The 20,919-nt window shown below is 46.8% G+C and overlaps 1 protein-coding gene across 4 annotated transcripts in view; it reads right to left on the bottom strand.

Moving 5' to 3' along the window:
* Positions 1 to 20,919, bottom strand: part of COLEC11 (collectin subfamily member 11) — a 47,476-nt gene that overhangs the window by 11,420 nt on the left and 15,137 nt on the right. For 3 of the 4 annotated variants that reach the window (XM_058426709.1, XM_032172111.2, XM_058426710.1), the window contains one exon: positions 17,658 to 17,729. In XM_058426709.1, the coding sequence (XP_058282692.1) occupies positions 17,658 to 17,729 (72 nt within the window). Of the gene's footprint in view, positions 1 to 7,895; positions 7,972 to 17,499; positions 17,503 to 17,657; positions 17,730 to 20,919 lie in introns of all 4 variants that reach the window. The other variant, XM_032172116.2, reaches the window with a different exon arrangement.

Below are 20,919 nucleotides of genomic sequence, written 5' to 3'. Positions count from 1 at the left end.
CTGAGCACCATAGGGAACATGTGACTTCCTCAGGCCTCCCGTACCCAGCTCTCCACCGCGCCGGTCCTGAGGTTCTGTGCTGACCTCTCCCAGCTCTCCACCGCGCCGGTCCTGAGGTTCTGTGCTGACCACGAGGAGGAAGGTCGGGACAGCCTCAGTGTTTATGCTTCTTATTTCCCCCTCCACGTCTTCACGCTGCTCCCCCGTCGGTCAGCTGTGGTCCCCGCTCTGTCCCCTTGCGAGGAGGTTCAGGCTGCCAGATCAGGCTGGACGCACTCACAGCACCCTCACAACCGGCAAGCAGCCAGAGCAGGGGTTTCTCAGAACCCCCTATGGCAGGGACTGGGTCCCACACTTCTCCAAGGGCAGGAGCTGAGCGCCACTCACCGGAGACAGGTGCCAAGTGTCAGCTATGACCTTGGATTTGCATTAACATCTGGCCGTGTGATTCAGAGATGGCTAAAGGCCGAATGCTCTCAACTCACTCTCAGGTTTTAACTTGTCTACAGCAGCAGGACGCGTGCCTCCCCCAGCTGATGGACTGAACCGCTAATAAGTCTTTCTCAAAGGTGGCAGGAGCCCCCCAAGTGCATCTGCGCCCAAGGGCTTCTCCACCGTCTCCTGGGCCTCACTATCCTGGTCTACTTGTCAGCCTGGGGTCCTGGCCTCGTCCTCCAGGGAGGAGCTGTGTGGGTGGGAAGACAGGAAGGCGGGGTCTGCGGGCCGCTTCTCTCTCCCCATCACTGTCCTTGAACAGCTTCACATCTCATCTCTCAGGGGTCTCAGGGAGAAACAGCTCCCAGGCGGGGGAGGAAGCGCCTCGCGCCCGCCCCATCTTTTCCAGGTGGAAGCTTCTTAGCAAATAGTTGGCTCTTCATTCAGCTGAAGGGTCACAATCCGCCTCTGCCACGTCGCTCCCCAGCCCCCTGTGGTGTTTGAGCTTTTTCATGGGAAGGTGATGTTCCTGAGGCTGGGACTTTGGTTTTCTTTCCTGTGCTCTGACGCTGCCCCTTTCCAAGTGGGGACTCGGTGGGGGTCCCGGGATTCTGCTCATTTTTCCATCTTTCAGAAATAAATTAGAATACTCCCAGGTAGACTGTGTGCCAGGAAAGCACATCCACAGGTACATGCTGATTTCAGCTTCACAACGTTCCTAGCAGCACCATCTGTTAGGGCTGAATTACATCCTCCAAAATTCCGACGATGGAGCCCTAACCCCTGTGTGACTCCTACTAGAATCAGGGTGGTTAAAGAGGTCACACAGGTGGGCCCTGGTCCAACAGGACTGTGACTTTACACGAAGAGAAAGAGAGGCCAGGATTGTGCACGCACGGAGGAAAGGCCACATGAGACATAGCTGGAAGACACCATCTATAAGCCCCGGAGAGCAGCCTTGGGAGAAGCAGCCCTGCCGGCACCCAGATCCCTGACTTCCAGCCTCCACAGCCGGGAGGAAATCATCTCTGTCCTTGAAGCTGCCCACTGTGTGGTACTGAGAGATGGAGACACTGCCCTCCGCTCCAGAAGAGGAGTTCAGAGAGTCAGGTGACCACCACAGGTCACACAGTGAGCCAGGAAAGAACACAGTGCCCCGTGATTCAGAGCACAGCCTCTGTGATCAGACAGGCCTGGCCCCAAATCCCAGTGCTCCACCCATGAAACCCTGCACAAGTTACAGCCCTCTGTAAGGCTCAGTTTCCCTGTCTTTCAAGTGGCACCTCAGGGCATTCCGTGCCTCGGGTCACAGCGAGCATCAGGAGCAGGAGCGCACACTGATGGCGTGGATTTCACTCAGACCAAGGCCTCCTAACCCTGCACCTCCACTGTGGGCAGGCCCTAGCGTGTGGGACTTCCACCCCTGGGTACAGCCAAAGCCACCCTCCACGGGCCAGGAACTGCGGGAAGCCTGCATTTCTAAGAGCCAGGGGCTGGACGCATGGCGCAGGTTTGTGCTCCTGTGGGGCGGGAGACAGAGACCGAGAGACCGGAGTGTGCAAAGCTGCAGGCAGAGCCCTCCTAGCAGAGCCCTCCGAGCAGAGCCCCCTCCGAGCCCTTTCGCCTGTGTCAGCCGTGACCAAGCGCACTCGGCTGGTGGGGAGTTGGGGTGGCTACAGGTGGCCCAAACCCTCCTGTCCCTCCTTATTCCCTTCTGCCCTAAACCCATAGCTGGGACCACCAGACCCCCCTCCACAGTCCCCTCAGCGTTGCAGGGAGGCCTTTGGGGGAAGGGCCAGGCACTGGGCACAGGTGGGCCTGGGGGTGGAGAAACACTCCCTCCACCAAATGAGCCAGTGCCAACTTTCTGTAAACACCCTGATAGCAGGCAGATGTTATTGTTCTTTGGCCCTCCAGAGAGAGAACAAGCAAAATGCCTTGAGCATCCAAAAAACCTGTTGCCGTGACCTTTGTTCTCGGCCAGTCTGCTTTGCTTTACTGTTACAATTCTTTGAAGAATGCCTCAGAATCATTTTTTTAAATTTTTTCTTAACTTTTTTTTTTGATACAGAGTCTTGCTCTGTTGCGCAGGCTGGAGTGCAGTAGTGCAATCTTGGCTCACTGCAACCTCTGCCTCCCAGGTTCAAGTGATTCTCCTGCCTCAGTCTCCTGAGTAGTTGGGATTACAGGCGTGCACCACCATGTCTGGCTAATTTTTGTATTTTTAGTAGAGACGAGGTTTCACCATGTTGGCCAGGCTGGTCTCGAACTCCTGACCTCAGGTGATCCACCCACCTCTGCCTCCCAAAGTGCTGAGATTACGGGCGTGTATTGTATTGCATTTCTTCAAAATCGTAACAGAAGATGAAACGTGGCTTTACCAGTACAATCCTAATGACAAAACAATCAAAGCAATGGCTACCAAGAGGTGGAAGTGGTCCAGGAAAGCAAAGCAGACTGGCTGAGAGCGAAGGTCACGGCAACAGGCTTTTCAGATGCTCAAGGCATTTTGCTAGTTCTCTTTGTGGAGGGCCAAAGAACAATAACATGGGCCTACTCTCAGAGGGTTTTGAGAAAGTTGGCCAAAGCCTTAGCAGAAAAATGCCCAGGAAGCTCCACCAGAGCCCTTCTCACCCCAACAATGCTCCTGCCCATTCTTCTTATAAAACAAGGACAATTTTGCAAGAGTTTCTGTTGGAAATTATTAAGCATCCAACTTGCCCAGTTTGGCCCTTTCTGACTTCTTTTTGTTTCCTAATCTTAAAAAATCTGTAAAGGGCACTCATTTTTCTTCAGTAAACAATGTAAAAAAGACTACATTGACATGGTGAAATTCCCAGGACCCTCAGTTCTTTAGGGATGGACTAAATGGCTGGTATAATTACTTACAAAAGTGTCTTGAACTTGATGGTGCTCATGTTGAGAAATAAAGTTGATATATTTATTTTTATTTTTAATTCCCATTTTTCCACAAACTTTTTGAAGTCCCCTCACACATTATATACAGACATGTGCACATATACACACATACATTCATGTACACATATACATACTACACTGATATGCATACACATACATATGCACACATACATACTATACACATGCATGCAGACATCTACATGCATACATACACACACGTGCATGCAGACATACACACATGCACATGTATATACACATACAGAGATGTGCATATTCACCTCCACATACATACATGTGTATGCAAACATACACATATTAAGAGATATGCAATATGCAAACACATGCACACATAAATATACACATACATACACATATGCATGATGCATGCACATACATTCATGCAAATATGCATGTATAAATACAACCACACATAGCATGTATCTGCACATCATATATATGTACATATAAACATACCCATATACACATACATAAAACTTACAAACCTACATACATGGATACATGTGTACACACAAACATACATACATGAATACATATACATACATATGTAAGAGCACTTGGAATTCAGCTTCCTTGGCGATTTTTAACAGCTGGGCTTTCTCTGGACCCATGGCCTGGCTTTGTTATCTCAAAACAGGGCATCCAGCAGTACATACATAGACAAAGGCATACTCACATGACATACCCATGCATACTATAGGAACACACATACACATACATGCTATTCACACACATGCTGTGTGCACATACACACAAATGTTCATATGCACATACACACATGTACATATACATATGCATACATGCAAGCAAATATATACATATATGTATTTGTCCATACATACAACTACACATGCACAAACATACATGCTATGTGCACATGTATGCATGCACACACTATATACACGTGTGTGCATGAATGCATGTACATAAGCCTACTTTTATCCTCACACAACTCAAGCTTGTACAGCTGGTCAGCACTTAGGCTTAAACTGAGAACCCCAGAAGCACCTAGGAGATGCTCACTACACCCCAGCCTCAACATACCAGCCACACACACTGGAACCTATTGCTGTGAGCTGTTGTTTCTGACAGAAATGTTCTATTTTGGGGTGTCTGGAGGAAGAAGAAAAGGTGCGAACCGTTAAAATCCACTGAGATTGTCAACACATTCTCTACTTCATACCACAACTTTTTTGTAGCCGACTTGTTTCAACTTGAAGACATTTCTTGGAAACTAACCCTTGGGCAGAACAGTAGTGTGGTTACACACCCAGAGGTTCTCTAAGGAGAGCAGGTTAGAACAAGAGCCCTAACACCTTTTTCCCTCTCCCAAGGCCTCGTGCACCTCCAAGTGACAGAAAGCTTTTTGCAAGAGGCAAGCAACGCCCCCTCCCACTGGCTGCATGCGACAACAGGAATGCACCTGATGCCCCTGGATCCCTTCCCTCTCTGCCATAGGAGCTTCTGGCCGCGGCACCCAGCACACTGGGCACGAACGCCACAGCCCATCCCACATCTCATCACCATTGTGAGCAGTGCTGTGCCTCCCATCTGTCCTCTGGACACGCATGAGGATTGAGGGCAGCTCAAGGCAGGTGCAGAGTTCTTATTAATTTTAATGAACACACAGTCCTCTGAAGTGGAGAAGGGGCAAAAAGAGCATTTGAAATTCAGCTTCCTCGGTGATTTTTAACAGCTGGGCTTTCTCTGTGCCATGGCCTGGCTTTTTATCTCAGAACAGGCCATCCAACTGCACCACCTCCCCGAGTGGGGGGTGGGGGGGTCTCACTTTCCCAACAGGACACTCCCTCAATGCCCCCAGCGCACACTCAGCAGGCCTGTTCAGGGCGGCCCCCGCTGCAGCCAGCTCCCCATGTGCAGAGCATGCACTTTGTGGAAGCAGAGGCATCTGGACCCCCACCAATGGGGACAGCCCAGGCCTGCAGCAGCAGCACCTGGGTGCTGCTAAGACCAGTGCAGGGTCTCAGGCCACCCTCCTGGGCCAGGAGCTGCATTTAAACGAGAGCCCCTGGGGAAACCTGAAGCAGAGCCCCGCCTCCATAGACAAGCAGAGAACACAGCCCCCGCCCGGCATGGCCGGAAGCCTCGTCCCACAGACCAGCTCTCTAGAACCCGGCGGGGCAGCCGCTTCACCTGGGGAGAGGAGGATGACACAGATGGGGGGCCCTTGGCCATAGACTGAGATCACCCACAGATTGCAGAGGTATTTGAAGATATGAAACCTCAGGATATTTTTCCAACAGTGGACGGAGGGCCTTCCGAACGCCAGGTTTCGTGCTAGGACCTGAAGACGCAAGGATGAGAGCGCAACTGCAGACCCCAGGCCCACTCATGGCAGCAATGCCCTGTGAAGGCTGTGACTTTGATGTCAGAAGTTGAAAACAATGGTTTAGAGTGGTCACAGGCTGGGCAACAGCAGGACTGGCATGGGAGCAGGGCTGTCACACCCAGGCCCACTCTTCCCAGGCATGCTCCTCCCCTTCAGGAGCCCCTTCAAGAAGCACTGGGACAGGTGCTGAGACCCACTTTGTCATCATGCCCAGTGTTATGCCCAGCATCATCATGTGCAGCGTTGTGCCCAGCGTCGTCGTGCCCAGATCCACGCTGTTGTCATGCCCAGCATTGTCATGCCCAGTGTCGTCGTACCTAGATCCACCATCATCATGCCCAGCGTCACTGTGCTCAGCGTCATCATGCCGAGTCATTGTGCCCAGATCCACCCCATCATCGTGTCCCGTGTTCATGTCCAGTGTCATGGTGTCCAGAGCCATCGTGCCCAGATGCAGCCCGTCATCATGCCCAGTGTCATCATGCCCAGCGTCGTCGTGCCCAGATCTACCCTGTCATTATGCCCAGATCCACCCCGTCGTCATGCCCTCCATCATCATGCCCAGTGTCATTGTGCCCAGATCTACCCCATCATCATGCTCGTTGTGCCTCCCGTCGTCATGCCCAGTGTTGTCGTGCCCAGCATCATCATGGCCGTCATCATGCCCAGCGTCATGCCCAGATTCACCCCACTGTCATGCCCAGCATTGTCATGCCCAGCATCATCATGCCCCCATCATGCCCAGATCCACCCCATCATCATGCCCAGCGTTGTGCCCAGCATCATCATGGCCATCATCGTGCCCAGCGTCATCATGCCCAGATCCACCCCATCGTCACACCCCCCATCATCATGCCCCCATCATCGTGCCCAGTGTCATTGTGCACAGCATTGTGCCCAGCGTCATCATGCCCAGATCCACCCCATCGTCATGCCCCCCATCATCATGCCCCCCATCATTACGCCCAGTGTCATCGTGCACAGCATCATTGTGCCCAGCGTCATTGTGCCCAGGGGCAGTTGAGTTGTAGCCCCCAGTTTGGCCAGGACTGCAGTGGTTCCTAGGACCCTAGAAACCAGGAAGTCTTGGCCCCCAAGTTCCCGCAGAGGTCATTGTTTTTCTCCAGGTGAGTCTCTGCAGCGTAATGCCATGGAAGCCACAGATGTCAGTGACTGGACATCAGGGAACTGCCACTGTGCCCCCGCTGCAATGAGCTAGAAAGCTATCCACTAGCACCCAGCTAGCAAGCCCACGAGCAGAAGAGCCAGTGGGCCAGGGGAGCTGGCAAGGCTGTGTCCCACTGGAGAGTGAGACTCCAGGGAGAGTGTGTGGAGGGTGGTGGTGGCTGAGGTCCTGGTTCCAGCACATCTGCGCCCCCTAGGGCCCGGGCACCACCTACCACACAGGCAGAGCACCCAGGGTGTCCTGGGTCTCAGGGAGGAGATTCATTCCAGATTGCGTATAAAAAGTCCTAAGTTTATTCCATTCTCTCTTTGACCTAATGTCCTTGTAAACATATTCCATTCTCTCTTTGACCTCATGTCCTTGAGAATAAACATTATCTAGAACAGAGCACTTACAGCTGATAGAAACAGCCAGGATTATCAGAAAGAATGTCAGTTGGTTATTGCAGAGCCCGGAAGTCATGCTCATTCCCTAGTGAGTTCCCATGAACAGAAGGACCAGGGCCCAGACTTTCTTCTGTACAAACAGAGAATAATAGCAGCAACCACCAGGCCACCAGGCACCGGGCAACTGCCGCATCCAAGACACTGTGGGTCTTTCCTTCCATTTAACCCTTCTGGGAGTGCTGGGAGGTAGATCCCCGCCCCCCCACCCTCCATTTTACAGTTACCGAAAAAGGGGGCTTGGGAAGACGAAGCGGATTCCAGAAGCTGACATGACTGACAGATGGTGGAGCCACGATACAGACAGGCCCAGTGTGCCCAGGACTGTCTGGCTCCGCGTCTGTGGTCTCCGCACTGCTCAGCTGAGGCTAGGACCACATTGTGCCTAACAATATTCCTCCCTCCCAGCAAACCATGTCCATCTGGAGATGGGGCTTCTGCTCCAGTTCTGTCCAAGCCATGTGGCCATGGGCAGGGTGGTTGCCTATTCTCTGCATCTCAGGGTCCAACTTAAGTGTGAAGGTGGGATTTCCAGATCCATTACCCTGTGATCCCATTTCTACAAAGGACGAGGTGTGCTTCCTTTTGGAGATGTCAGAAGCTGCCACGACTGGCTGTGACTGTTGGAAAAAGTAAATACAATGTTATGACTATCCCTGCTTGACAACTCAGATAATAGAGATGTTAAATAACTTTGCAAAGTCTGCCAGGTATGGCGGCTCATGCCTGTAATCCCAGCACTTTGGGAGGCCAAGGTGGGCGGATCTCTTGAGGTCAGGAGTTCGAGACCAGCCTGGCGAATGTGGTGAAACCCCGTCTCCACTAAAAATACAAAAATTAGCTGGACGTGGTGGCGGGTGCCTGTAATCCCAGCTACTCAGGAGGCTGAGGCAGGAGAATCACTTGAGCCCGGGAGGCAGAGGTTATAGTGAGCCAAGATTATGCCACTGTACTTCAGCCTGGGCAACAGAGCGAGAGCGAGACTCTGTCTCAAAAAAAAAAAAAAAGAAAAAAAGAAAAAAACTTTTCAAAATCGTGAGTCCAAGCTGAGGCACAGCGTAGACCCTTGAGTGCTAAATGCCCCTCCCCTAAGCTGACTCCCTGAGATGCCAAATGCTACATCCATTTATGGGCTCCTAGCAGCCCTCCCCGTTTCCAGATTTCGGAAACCTTGAATTACCAGTAGCCTCCCGAATGCCTTCCCTAACCCCAACCCTGGGCTGGGTCCATGGCCCCACACCCACCACAAGGCAGCCAAGAACGCTGTCTCAGCGGTCGTCGTCCTGCACATCCTGCCTCAGGCTCACCCTCCATCCGTGCCCACCCCTCAGCAGGGACCTGAGCCCCGCTTGAGCATGGAAGCCTGGCCCACACCTGAACATCAGTGGGGACAGGCCTCGGAGCCTGAAAAAGCCTGCTGCCACTTCCGAGTGGGAGAAGGAAGTAAGAAAGGAGGGAGGGAGAAGGGAATTCCTCAGAGGTTTTAATAGAGAATCCTTGCAGCCTTGGATCAGCAAGCCATTGTGTTTGTGGATCCTTTTATCAAGATTGTTTGAAAGGTAGAAATGAAAAGAGTCTATCAGACTTTAACCCCATATCTCCGGGGTAGTAAATGTATGTTTTATGGCCCTCTGTGAATCTGTCAATCTGGTACTTAGGAATAACGACTATGTCAGGGACTTCGAAGCACTTACCTGCAGGATGGCAGAGGGTGTGGTCCACAAATCCCTACCCTTGAGGAATGTATAATCTAATGAGGAAGACAAGACATGCACGCATGGGTGATGTTAGGAGGATGGCAGAAAAGGAGCTTTCTACCATAGTCCCCCCAAAGAAGCTTCCATTTTGACAACTCCCCACGAACAAGAGTGTCTTTGTAGGAGTCTGAAAGTCCAGTGGAGAAGTTCCAGCACACTGTTAGAGAAAATAAAATCCAAGAATAGATGCACTGATGAGGGTAAGAACAGTTTCATTTTACCCGTGTGACCCTTTCCCACAGCTGTGAGCTGAGCAACTGTGAGCTGAGCAACACAGCTCAGCGCCCAGGGAAACCCCCTTGTCCCATGATTTTTCCCACTGGAGTAAGTGAAAGTATAGTAAGTGAGCTTCCAGCTTCCCCAGCCATGCAGGATGCTGCCCAAAAATGGCCTGCTTCTTTCTTGTCTCACCTACAATACCAAGGTGACTGACATGGAGGAGAAGTTGGGAGAGACTGGGAGCCGGGAAGAAAGGCTATGGACCCTAATAATTGCTCTGCAGATTGTATTAGGAAGCACCCCCAACAAGCCAATTGAGATGCCTTTCCTGTGAACCATCTCAACTGGACCATGGGCACCCAAATGCTCACATGCTTCACACAACACTCTGCCAGCTCCCCAAAGGCACCCCCACAGATGGCAAGTGCAAGCATCTCACACAGACAGATAGCTTGACTGTGTGGGATGGGGAGGGAGAAGGCACAAGAACTTGAGCTTCAGAGCACTGCCCTAGGGGAAACTAATGAGAGGCTTGTAGCACCTAGACTGCCTTTGTGGGATCAAGAAAAGGCATATACTCTTTAAAAATTCACCCCTCTCCGAGAGAAGCAAAAGGTGTGGAGCAGGTGCATCCATAGAAATGGTCTGAGAGAGCCTCAGAATCCCTAGCCAGGCTGTTTCGTAAAGAAATTTCTCTCCCAAAAAAAGTCCATAAAGACTAGAGGAGGTGACTGCTTTTGCAAATGAGCAAACAGCAATGCAAGACTTCAAGGAATATAAAGTATCAAGGAAACATGGCATTACCAAACAAACACAATAATACTCTAGTAAACCAATCCCAAAGAAATGGAGATCTACAAATTGCCTAACAAAGAACTCAGAATAATCATTTTAAGGAAGCTCAATGAGATACAAGAGAACATAGACACACAACTCAACAAAATCAGAAAAACAATACATTAAAAATGAGGAATTCAATGAAGAGATAGAGATTTAAAAAAAAAAAAAAAAGGACCAAACAGAAACTCTAAAGCTGAAGAACAGAATGAATAAAATTTAAAATGCAGTAGAGAGCATCAACTGCAGAATTGATCAAACAAAAGAAAAGAAAGAATATGGGAGCTTGATGACAGGTCATTTAAAAATATCCAATCAGAGAAGAAAAGAGAAAAAAGGCATTAAAAGAAATTAAGAAAGCCTATGAGATCTAAAGGACGCCATCAAGAAAGCTAACGTTCACATTATGGAAGTTGCATAGGGAGAATACAGAGAGAAGGTAATAGAAAGCTTATTTAAAGAATTAATGCCTTAAAAGCTTTCCAAACTTGGGAGTGATGTGGACATCAAGGTACACGAAGCTTAAAGTCTCCAAATAGGTTCAACCCACAGAAAACTTCAGCAAGATACATTATAATCAAACTACCGTAAATCAAAGATGAGAAGAGGATTTTGAAAACAGAAAGAGAAAATAAACTCATCACATACAAGAGAACCCTTATAAGGCTATCAGCAGACTTCTCAGCAGAAAACTTGCAGACCAGGAGAAAGTGAGATCATATATTCAAAGTACTGAAAGAAAAAAACTGGCAATAAGATTATGTACTCGCAAAGCCATCCTTCAAAAATAAAGGATACATAAACAGTCTCCCAGATGCACAAAAGCTAAAGAAGTTCCCCACCACTAGACTTCCCTTACAAGAAATGTAAAGGAAAGTTCTTCAAGCTGAAACAAAAGGATGCTAATTAGTAACATGAAAACATTTAAAAGTGTAGAGATAACTGATAAAACTATATACTTGTCTTTGTCTGTTTTCTGTTGCCATTACTGAATATCTGCAACTGGGTAATTTATAAAGAAAAGAAATTATTTTTTACAGTTCTGGAGGCTGGGAAATCCAAGGTCAAGAGGCCACATCTGATGAGGACTCTCCACAGAGTCTTGAGGTAGCACAGGGCATCACACAGTAAGGGGGCTCACGAGAGAGGCCACCTGGCTTTTATAATAGTCCCACTCTCATGATAACTAACCCATTCCTGTAATAACCCATTAATCTATTAACTCATAAAAGGAGCAATCCATTCATAATGTCAGAGAACTCATGATCCAATCACCTCCTAAAGGCCCAATCTCTCAATACTATTACATTAAAGATCAAGTTTCAACGTGAGTTTTGGAGGGGGCAAACACTCAAATGATAGCAATAGTCAAATTCAGAATACTCTGATGGTGTAATGGTTATGCGTAAATCACATGTAACTCTAGTATAAAGGTTAAAAGACAAAGATATTAAAAATAACTATAGCCACAATAATTTGTTGTTGTTGTTGTTTGTTTTTAGAGACAGGGTTTCACTCTCTCACCCAGGCTGGAGTGCAGTGACATCATCAGAGCTCACTGCAGCCTCCAGATACTGGGCTCAAGCAATCCTCCTGCCTCAGCCGTGACTACAGGCACGTGCCATCACACCCAGCTAATATATTCTACTTTTTTTTTTCTTGAGATGGAGTCTCACTCTGTCACCCAGGCTGGAGTGCAGTGGCACAATGTCAGCTCACTGCAAGCTCCACCTCCCGGGTTCAAGCGATTCTCCTGCCTCAGCCTCCTGGGACTACAGGCAAGCACCACCACGCCCGGCTAATTTTTGTATTTTTAGTAGAGACAAGGTTTCACCATGCTGGCCAGGCTGGTCTTGAACTCCTGACCTCGTGATACACCCGCCTCAGCCTCCCAAAGTGCCAGGATTACAGGTGTGAGCCACCGCACCTGGCCCAATAATTTGTTAATAGATGTACAATAAAAAAGATGTAAATTGTGATATCAAAAACATAAAATGGGGGGTGAGTATAAAAGTGTAGAGTTTTGTGTGTGATCAAAGTTAAGTTGTTATCAGTTTAGCATAGACTGTTATAACTATAAAATGTTTTATATAAGCCTTGTGGTAACCACAAATAAAAAACCTAGTACATACACAAAAGAAAGAACAAGGAATCAAAGCATACTACTACAGAAAATTATCAAACCACAAAGGAAAAGAGCAAGAGAGGAAGAAACAAACAAAGGATCTACCAAGTGACCAGAAAACAATTAACAAAATGGCAATGGCAAATCCTTATCTATCAATAATTACTTTAAATGTAAATAGATTAAATTATCCAATCAAAAGACACAGAGTAGCTTAATAAAAAAGAATAAAAAGAAGACCCAACTATATACACTGCCTACAAAAGACACACTTCAGCTTTAAGATCACACATAGACTAAAAATGAAGGGATGGAAAAAGATATTCCACACAAATTGAAACCAAAACAGAATAGGAGTAGCTATGTTTATTTTATATCAGACAAAATAGACTATGTCAAAAACTGTACCCAAGAGTAAAAAAAGGTTTTTATATAATGATAAAAGGTCAACTCATCAAGAAAACGTAATCATTACAAACACATACACATTCAACATTGGAGCACCTAAATATGTAAAGCAAATATTAACAGCTCTGAAGGGGAAATAGATAGAATACACTAATAGGGGACTTCAATACCTCACTTTCAACAATGGGAAGATCATCCAGACAGAAAATCAATAAGAAAACACTGCACATCAGCCACACTTTAGACCGAATGGAGCTAACAGACATACAGACAACATTCCATCCAACAGCAGCAGGAAACACATTCCTCTCCAGTGCACACGGAACATTCTTCCAGATAGATCATACGTTAGGCCACAAAACAAGTCTTAACAAATTCAAGGAGACTGAAATCATATCCAGCATCTCTTCTAACCACAACAGTATAAAACTAGGAATCAGCAAGAGGAGGAAAACTGGAAAATTCACAAATACGAGAAAATTAAACAACACATTCCTGAACAACCCATGAGTCAAAAAAGAAATCAAAAAATATCTTGAAACAAATGAAAATGAAAACACAACATACAAAAACTTATGGGATACAGCAAAAAGATATTCTAAGAGGAAAGTTTATAACAATAAATACCTACATGGAGGGAAAATAAAGAATACAAATAAACAATCTAACTTTACATCATAAGGGACTAGAAAAAAACAAACAAATGAAGCCCAAAGTTAGCAGAAGTAAGGAAATAACAAATATCAGAGCAGAAATAATCAAATAGAGACTAGAAAAGCTATAGCAAAGTGACAAAACTAAGAGTTACTTTTTGAAAAGGCAAAAAAAAAAAAACTGACAAAACTTTAGCTAGACTAAGAAAAAAGAGATAACTCAAATAAAATCAGAAATGCAATGGAGAAATTACAACTGATACCACAGAAATATGAAGGGTCATAAGAGAGTAATATGAATAATTATACCTCAAAAATTTGAGTAACCTAGAAGAAATGGATAAATTCCTAGAAACATACAACCCACCAAGACTGAATAATGAAAAAATAATAAATTTGAACAGATCAGTAACGAGACTGATTCCGTAGTCAAAAATCTCCAATCAAATAAAAGCCCAGGACCTGGTATCCTCATGCCAAACTTTACCAAAAATTTAAATAAGAATTAATACCAATCCTTCTAAAATCTTACAAAAAATTGAAGAGGAGAGAACACTTCTGAACTAGCTTTACAAAGCCAGCATTACCCTGATACCAAAGTCAGACAAAGACAGGACAAGAAAAAAAAATTATAGGCCAATATCCCTGATGAACATAGCTGCAAAAATCCTCATCACGATCTCAGCAAACTAAATTTAACAGCCCATTAAAAGGATTATACATGGTCGGGCATGGTGGCTCACACCTGTAATCCCAGCACTTTGGAAGGCCGAGGCAGTGGATCACCTGAGGTCAGGAGTTCAAGACCAGCCTGGCCAACAAGGCAAAACCTCACCTCTACTAAATATACAAAAATTAGCCGGGCATGGTGGTGCATGCCTGTAACCAGCTACTCAGGAGGCTGAGGCAGGAGAATCGCTTGAACTCAGGAGGCGGAGGTTGCAGTGAGCCGAGATCACGCCACTGCACTCGAGCCTGGGCAACAGAGCGAGACACCATCTCAAAAAAAAAAAAAGTATTACACACCATGATCAAGAAAAATTTATGCCTGGGATGATTCAACATACATAAATCAATAAATGTGATATATCACACTAACAGAATGAAGAATAAACATCATATTACCATCAGGAGATGCAGAAAGAACATTTGACAAAATTCAATGTTGTTTCATGATAAAAGTTCTCAAGAAAGCACATATACAAAGAATGCACCTCAACACAATAAAGGCCATATATGAGAAGCCCACAGCTAACATCATACTCACTGGTGAAAAGCTGAAAGCTTTACTCTAAAATCAGAAACAAGACAAGGATGCCCATCCTCACCTCTTGTATTCAATATAGTGCTGGAAGTCCTAGCCAGAACAATTAGATAAGAAAGAGAAAAGGAAAGGGGAAAGGAAAGAAAAGAAAAGGGAGAAAGAGAGAGAAAGAAAGGAAGAGAAAGGGAGAGGAAGGAAGGAAGAAAGGAAGGAAGGGAGGAAGAGGGGAGGGAGGGAGGGGCCATCCAAATTGGAAAGGGAGAGGTAAAGCTGGCTCTGTTTGCAGATGGCATAATCTTATATAAATAAAACCCTGAAGACTCCACTAAAAACTGGTTAGCACTAATAAACAAATTCAGTAAAGTTGCAGGATAAAAAATCAACATATGCAAATCAGCAGCATTTCTATACACTAACAATGAGCTACCTGAAAAAAATTAAGGAAACAGTCTCCTTGACTCTAGCACCAAACAGAATGACATATTTAGGAATAAATTTAACCAAGGAAGTGTTGTGTACCTGTACACTGAGAACTATGAAACATTGAAGACACAAATAAATGGAAAAAAATCTCATGTTCATGGATCAAAAGAATTAATATTTCAAAATGTCCATACTACCCAAAACAATCTACAGATTCACTGCAATCCCTATCAAAATTCCAAAGGCACTTTTCACAGAAATGGAAAAAAAAAATCCTAAAATTCATGTGAAACCGTGAAAGGTCATGTATAACCAAAGCAGCCTTGAGCAAGAAAAACAAAGCTGAAGGCATCACACTTCCTGATTTCAAATTATATTACAGATAGATGGTAATCAAACCAGTATACTTGCTCAAACAAGCGCTGGCATAAAAACAGACACATAGATAATAGAGCAGAATAGAAAGCACAGAAATAAGCCCATGAGTGCATATACAGTCAACTAACCTTCAACAAAGGCACAAAGAATACACAATGCTATTGGGAAAACTGAATATTCACATGCAAAAAACAAAACTGAATCCTGTCTTATACCATACATAAAAATCAGCTCAAAATAGAAGACTTAAATGTAATACCTGAAATCACAGAACTCCTAAAAGAAAATGTAAGGGAAAAGTTCCTTGACATTGGTCTTGGCAATGATTTTTTTTGGATATGACTCCAAAAGCACAGGCAACAAAAGCAAAAATAAACAAGTGGGACTAACCTATCCAACTAACAAGTTTCTGCACAGCAAAGAAAGCAATCAACAAAATGGAAAGGCACCTATGAAATGGAAGATAGTATTTGCAAACCATTTATCTGATAAGAGGTTAATATACAAAATATATAAAGAACTCGTACAACTCAATAGCCAAAAAACAAAGAACCCAATTTAAAAATGGACAAAGAAGCTGAATAGACATTTTTCTATAGGAGACATACAGATGTCCAACAGGTATATGGAAAGGTGCTCAACGTCATCAATCATCAGGAAAATAGAAACTAAAGCCACAATGAGACATTACCTCACACCTGTTAGGATGGCTGGTATCAAAAAGTCACAAGAGAGTAAGCATTGGAGAAGATGTGGAGAAAGGCGAGCCCTTAGACATCGCTGGTGGGAATGGAAAACAGTACAGAGTCTCCTTGAAAAAAATCAGAAGCAGAACTACCACATGATCCAGCAATGTCACTACTGGGTTCATAGCCAAAGGAATGAAATCGGATCTTGAAGAGATCCCTACAGTTTCATGCTGACTGCAGCATTATTCACAACGGCCATCACATGAAAACAACCTAAGCATCTGTTGACCAATCAGTGGATAAAGAAAACATGGCATATATATAACGGAGTATTATTCAATCTTGAAATATAAGAAAATCCTAGCATTTGTGACCTGGATGAACCTGGAGGGCATTACGCTAAGTGAAACAAGAATGTTCCAGCTCTTGCTTAGGACGAGGGTACGAGCGAGTGCAATGGTCAAAACTGATTGCATGGTAATCTCAAAATGAGAATGTCCATAAATTATACCTCAAAAACGTTTCAAAAAACAGTGTATGGGCTTAAATATATATTTAATTATCTTTGTGTTGTTATAATAATTTTTTTTAATTGGAAACAACTTAACTCTCCAATGTTAAAAGATTGGTAGGGGAGTTGGCTAACTGTAGTATATGTTCTCATAAAATGATGTGTACATACTGAGAAAGCATTTCTAGAGACAATCTTTAATGACTTGGAAAAAAATGTATTACTTGAGGCCAGGAGTTCGAGACCAGCCTGGCCAACATGGTGAAACCTTGTCTCTACTAAAAATACCCAAAAAAAAAAAAAAAAATGCTGAGCGTGATAGCACATGCCAGCTACTCAACAGGTTGAGGCAGGAGAATAGCTTGAACCTAGGAGGAGGAGGTTACGGTGAGCCAAGACTGTACCACTGCACTCCAGCCTGGGCAACAGAGCAAGACTCTGTCTCAAAAAAAAAAAAGAAAAAGAAAAAGAAAAAGAAAAAAACACTTAAAAAATTTAAACAGTAACAAGGAGTATATAAAGATAACAGCCACCATATATTTAACCCTTGCCATGTACTGTGCAGCTACCTTACACATGATACATTTCCCTTACGTGTATGATCTAGCTCCCATGAGCCTCGGCACAGTCCCACGAGGCAGGCAGAATCACGCGACGGAGGAGACAGACGCAAAGTGATGAGGGTCCTATCTGTGTACCCTGCCACGCCGCCTTCATAACGACACTGACTCAGCGCTCACAAATGATCTGGAAGCTGTTATTCCCGCCTTACAGATGAGGCTTAGAGGGGCCAGGAGCCTCTGCTGAGTTCCAGGACACACTTTCTTTCCTAGGGCCCCACAGGTCAGCACAAGGAGCATTGTTGAAGGAGCATTCTCCCCTACCTGCTCCCGAGCCGAGTCCCATGCCGTCTGCCTCCCTGGGACCCAGAGGGCAGGGCCTGTCCTCTCTGGAACCACCACCCCCACCTCCCCACCTGGCTCTAGCAGGAGCGGTGCCTCCATCCTCAGAGCTCTGAGGGCCGGCCCAGGGCTGCAGGTACCTTTTTCTCCCGTGGGGCCGACTCTTCCAGGCCGTCCTGGGGCGCCTTTGTCTCCCTTCTCTCCCGCATCCCCTGTGGAAGAAGTCACATCCATTTAGCAGCTCGTCTGGCCAGCACAGCGTCCCAGAGTGATTTGTGGAGGAAGAACAGTTAGAAGGGCTCTCCCCGGGTCCCTGCAAGTGGCCAAGCCCCTTCTCTCCCCACCTCCCTCCCTGCCTGCAGCCCAGCCCCTACCCTGGGTGCCCCTGATTCTGCTTTTAGGGCTATTTCTCTCCCATCCCTACCTTCTGTCTTAGAATGGGCCTGTGTTTCTCTCACCAGTTACCCCTCTTGGCGGTCTCCTAGTCTGTCCCTGGGCACACAGTGCCTCATCTAAATGCTGGCTCTCCCCAACCCTAACACCAACGAGAAGGGCAGCACCGTCTCCAGGCGCCCCCCATGGGAAGCGTCACCCCGACCTCTCCCTGAGCTTCATCTGCTTGGTACTCAGGGAAGGATGAAATATGTCAGCATCCCCCTGGCCCCGTCAGTGTGAGCCCCCCAGGGCACAGGCTGCTGCTCAGCCAGGGCCTCCACCATGGGGGCTGCCTGTGACCAGGTGGGCACATCCACCCGCTTCCAGGGCTCAGCAGGTGCAGGAGACAGAGGGTGAATCACTGGTGGAGACATCCTACAAGGCACAGTTCAGAGATGTGCGCAGTGAGGCCAGGGGCCTCAGGAAGGCCTGTGGACACCAACACCTCCGCTCCAGTCTGCTCCCCCCACTCTAATCCACATCAAAATGATTGTCCTGAAACAAATGGAATTCTATTATGTCTCTAGATTCAGCCATAAATGACGTCCAGTACTTGGGCCTCTCCTCAGTGTGGTCTCTACATTGGACCCCGGTCTTTCCCTACTCTGTGCCCTCTGCCCAGCCTGCCTGGTCAGCGAGCTCCTGTCCAGCATTCGCCTTCTCACCTGGTTCTCCGGGAGGCTCTTCCGGATTCTCTCAACAGGGCCACTCTGCTGGCTGGGACTCGGCTCTGTAGTCATTTTTATAAGGCCACATTTCTTACCTGTTGCACTATCCCTCCTCTGAATGGTTGCAGAGAGGGAGTGTGTGTGCATGTGTGTGCATGTGTGCGTGTGCATAGGTGTGCATGTGTGTACATGTGCATGTGTGTGCGTGTGTCCGCATGTGCATAGGTGTGCGTGTGTGTGTGTGCATGTGTGTGCATGTGTGTGCACTGATATGCTACAAGTTCACCTTCCCTCTCTGCACAATCGTGCCAGCATTCACGTAAACTTTAGTTCTCTATAACTCTCCATTTGCACCTTTGTGGGCGGCAAGCTATCTAGTTGCCGAGGCAAGAGACCGAGGGCACAAGCTGTTCCAGTATAATAAAATATATAAAACAACTCTCTATATATAGAGAGAGTATATATACTCTAGTATAACTCTTGTTGTTTTATATATTTTATTATAGTGGAACAGCTCATGCCCTCAGTCTCTTGCCTCGGCACCTGGATGGCTTGCCACCTGCACACCTTGCCGCCCACACACCTTGTCTTGGAGAGAGCTTCAGTTGAGATTACAGATCCCTCCACAAAATCCCCAAAGCTGATTATCTGGCCTCACAGAGGGGACATTCCATTTAAATCCAAGTAACAAAGAGAAAAGCACAGCGACGGCAGCGGGCCCATCCCCACATCACCCCCGTGCCCCAGCCCCAGCCCCGCAAGCCACCTGCTGAAAAGCCTGGGGGCTGCCCCTGGGCTGACTCAGGGTTCACACTCACATGCTGCTCTGAGGCTCCAGGTAGTTCTCAAGTTTGCTTTCCTATCTTGTAAGAAGAAAGGAGAAGTATTGACAGTTTAGCAAGAAATATCCACTAACAAGATAAACTCAGCATTAAGAATCCCCAGAGGTTTCAGGGGCATCAGCATCGTGCAGAAGAAAGAACAGAGAAGACGGAACGGTGAAGCAGCCGGACGCTGACTGTGCAATCAGTGAACTCAGGTCCTCATGACACGGGAGAGGCCAGTCCGTGAACAACAGTGCACTGCAGCGGAAAGAGCCGAGCAGAGACGCTTGCGGGAGCCACTCGGCAGAAAGGTCAGTCCCCAGTGGCCAAGGATGAAGAGGCCTCATGGAGCCAGGGCTGAGGAGGAAGCATTGTTCACAGGGCAGCACTAATAGGAAATGCAGGCTTTGTTTGTTTGTTTTAAGTTATGAAGTTGAGAGTTGAAGGAAAAACTCACAAATGCCAATGCCTGTCTTACAGCAGTTCTGGAAAGAGAGGAACAAAGCCTTCATGGCTGTGAAGATTTAGTAGCTGCAATTTCCCAGTACTAAGGAAAGCCGTGAAAGAACTCTGTGAAAGGGTCTGCGGAGAACCACACGGGGAAACTCAGAGAAAAGTAACTCAGACATGTCAGAGCGACACCGCAGAACACCAAGAATAAAGAGAAAATGCCATCAGCTACCCAGGAGGGAAAAACAGTTTTAAAGACTGCATACCTGTGAATGAGAATCAGACTGACATAAGAATTCTCATTAGCAACACCGGACGCAAGAATAAAATGAGGCGATAACCTCAACAAAGGAGCCATAATTTAGACGGCAAGATCTGAAAAGTCCCTCTGAGGGGTGGTTCTCAGGCTGAGCTTCTGAGCAGGGGTAGCCAGGCACAGAGTAAGAAGTGTTCTGAGGACAGGGTCAGCAGGTGCACAGACAAGGGGGAAGGGCTGGAGGGGATGACGGGAAGCCAGGTGGTTGGGCAGAGCAAGCCACGAGCCTGAGGCAGCAGACAGCCCAGAGACTTCATGCCTGGAGCTCATGGGGATAACCTGACCACCCATGCCGCGGTCCAGGCCAACAGTGATCGTGGCTGAGATGAGGGCAGAAGAATGCTTCCTTCATAAAGCATTTCACACCGCCTACATGACAGCAGTCTGCTCTTTCTCCCACGGGCTGAAAGCTCTGAGAAGACACAGCTCCATCTCACCCAACCCTCGGTACCTCAGAGCACCAGGAAGAAGGCGGGTGCTCCATCAGTACTCGTAAAGACTTAACACTAAGCAGGTCTGCCAGCTCTTCTCATACTGCTTAAGAAAGCTCCTGGAGTTTGTACGTGGCATACTTATTTGCATAATAATTTCACCTCTCCCCCTGCGTGGGGCGGGCACTATGTCCACTCTACAGGTGAAGACACAGCGACAAGAATAAAGTGACATGTCCAAGCTGGGATGTGCTGGCACGCCAGTGTGTCTTTATCAC

The sequence above is a fragment of the Hylobates moloch genome, unplaced genomic scaffold, assembly GCF_009828535.3.
Source record: "Hylobates moloch isolate HMO894 unplaced genomic scaffold, HMol_V3 SCAFFOLD_13, whole genome shotgun sequence".
Lineage (NCBI taxonomy): Eukaryota > Metazoa > Chordata > Mammalia > Primates > Hylobatidae > Hylobates > Hylobates moloch.
The sequence above is the reverse complement of the archived record's forward strand: the minus strand, read 5'-3'. Positions and strand labels throughout refer to the sequence as shown.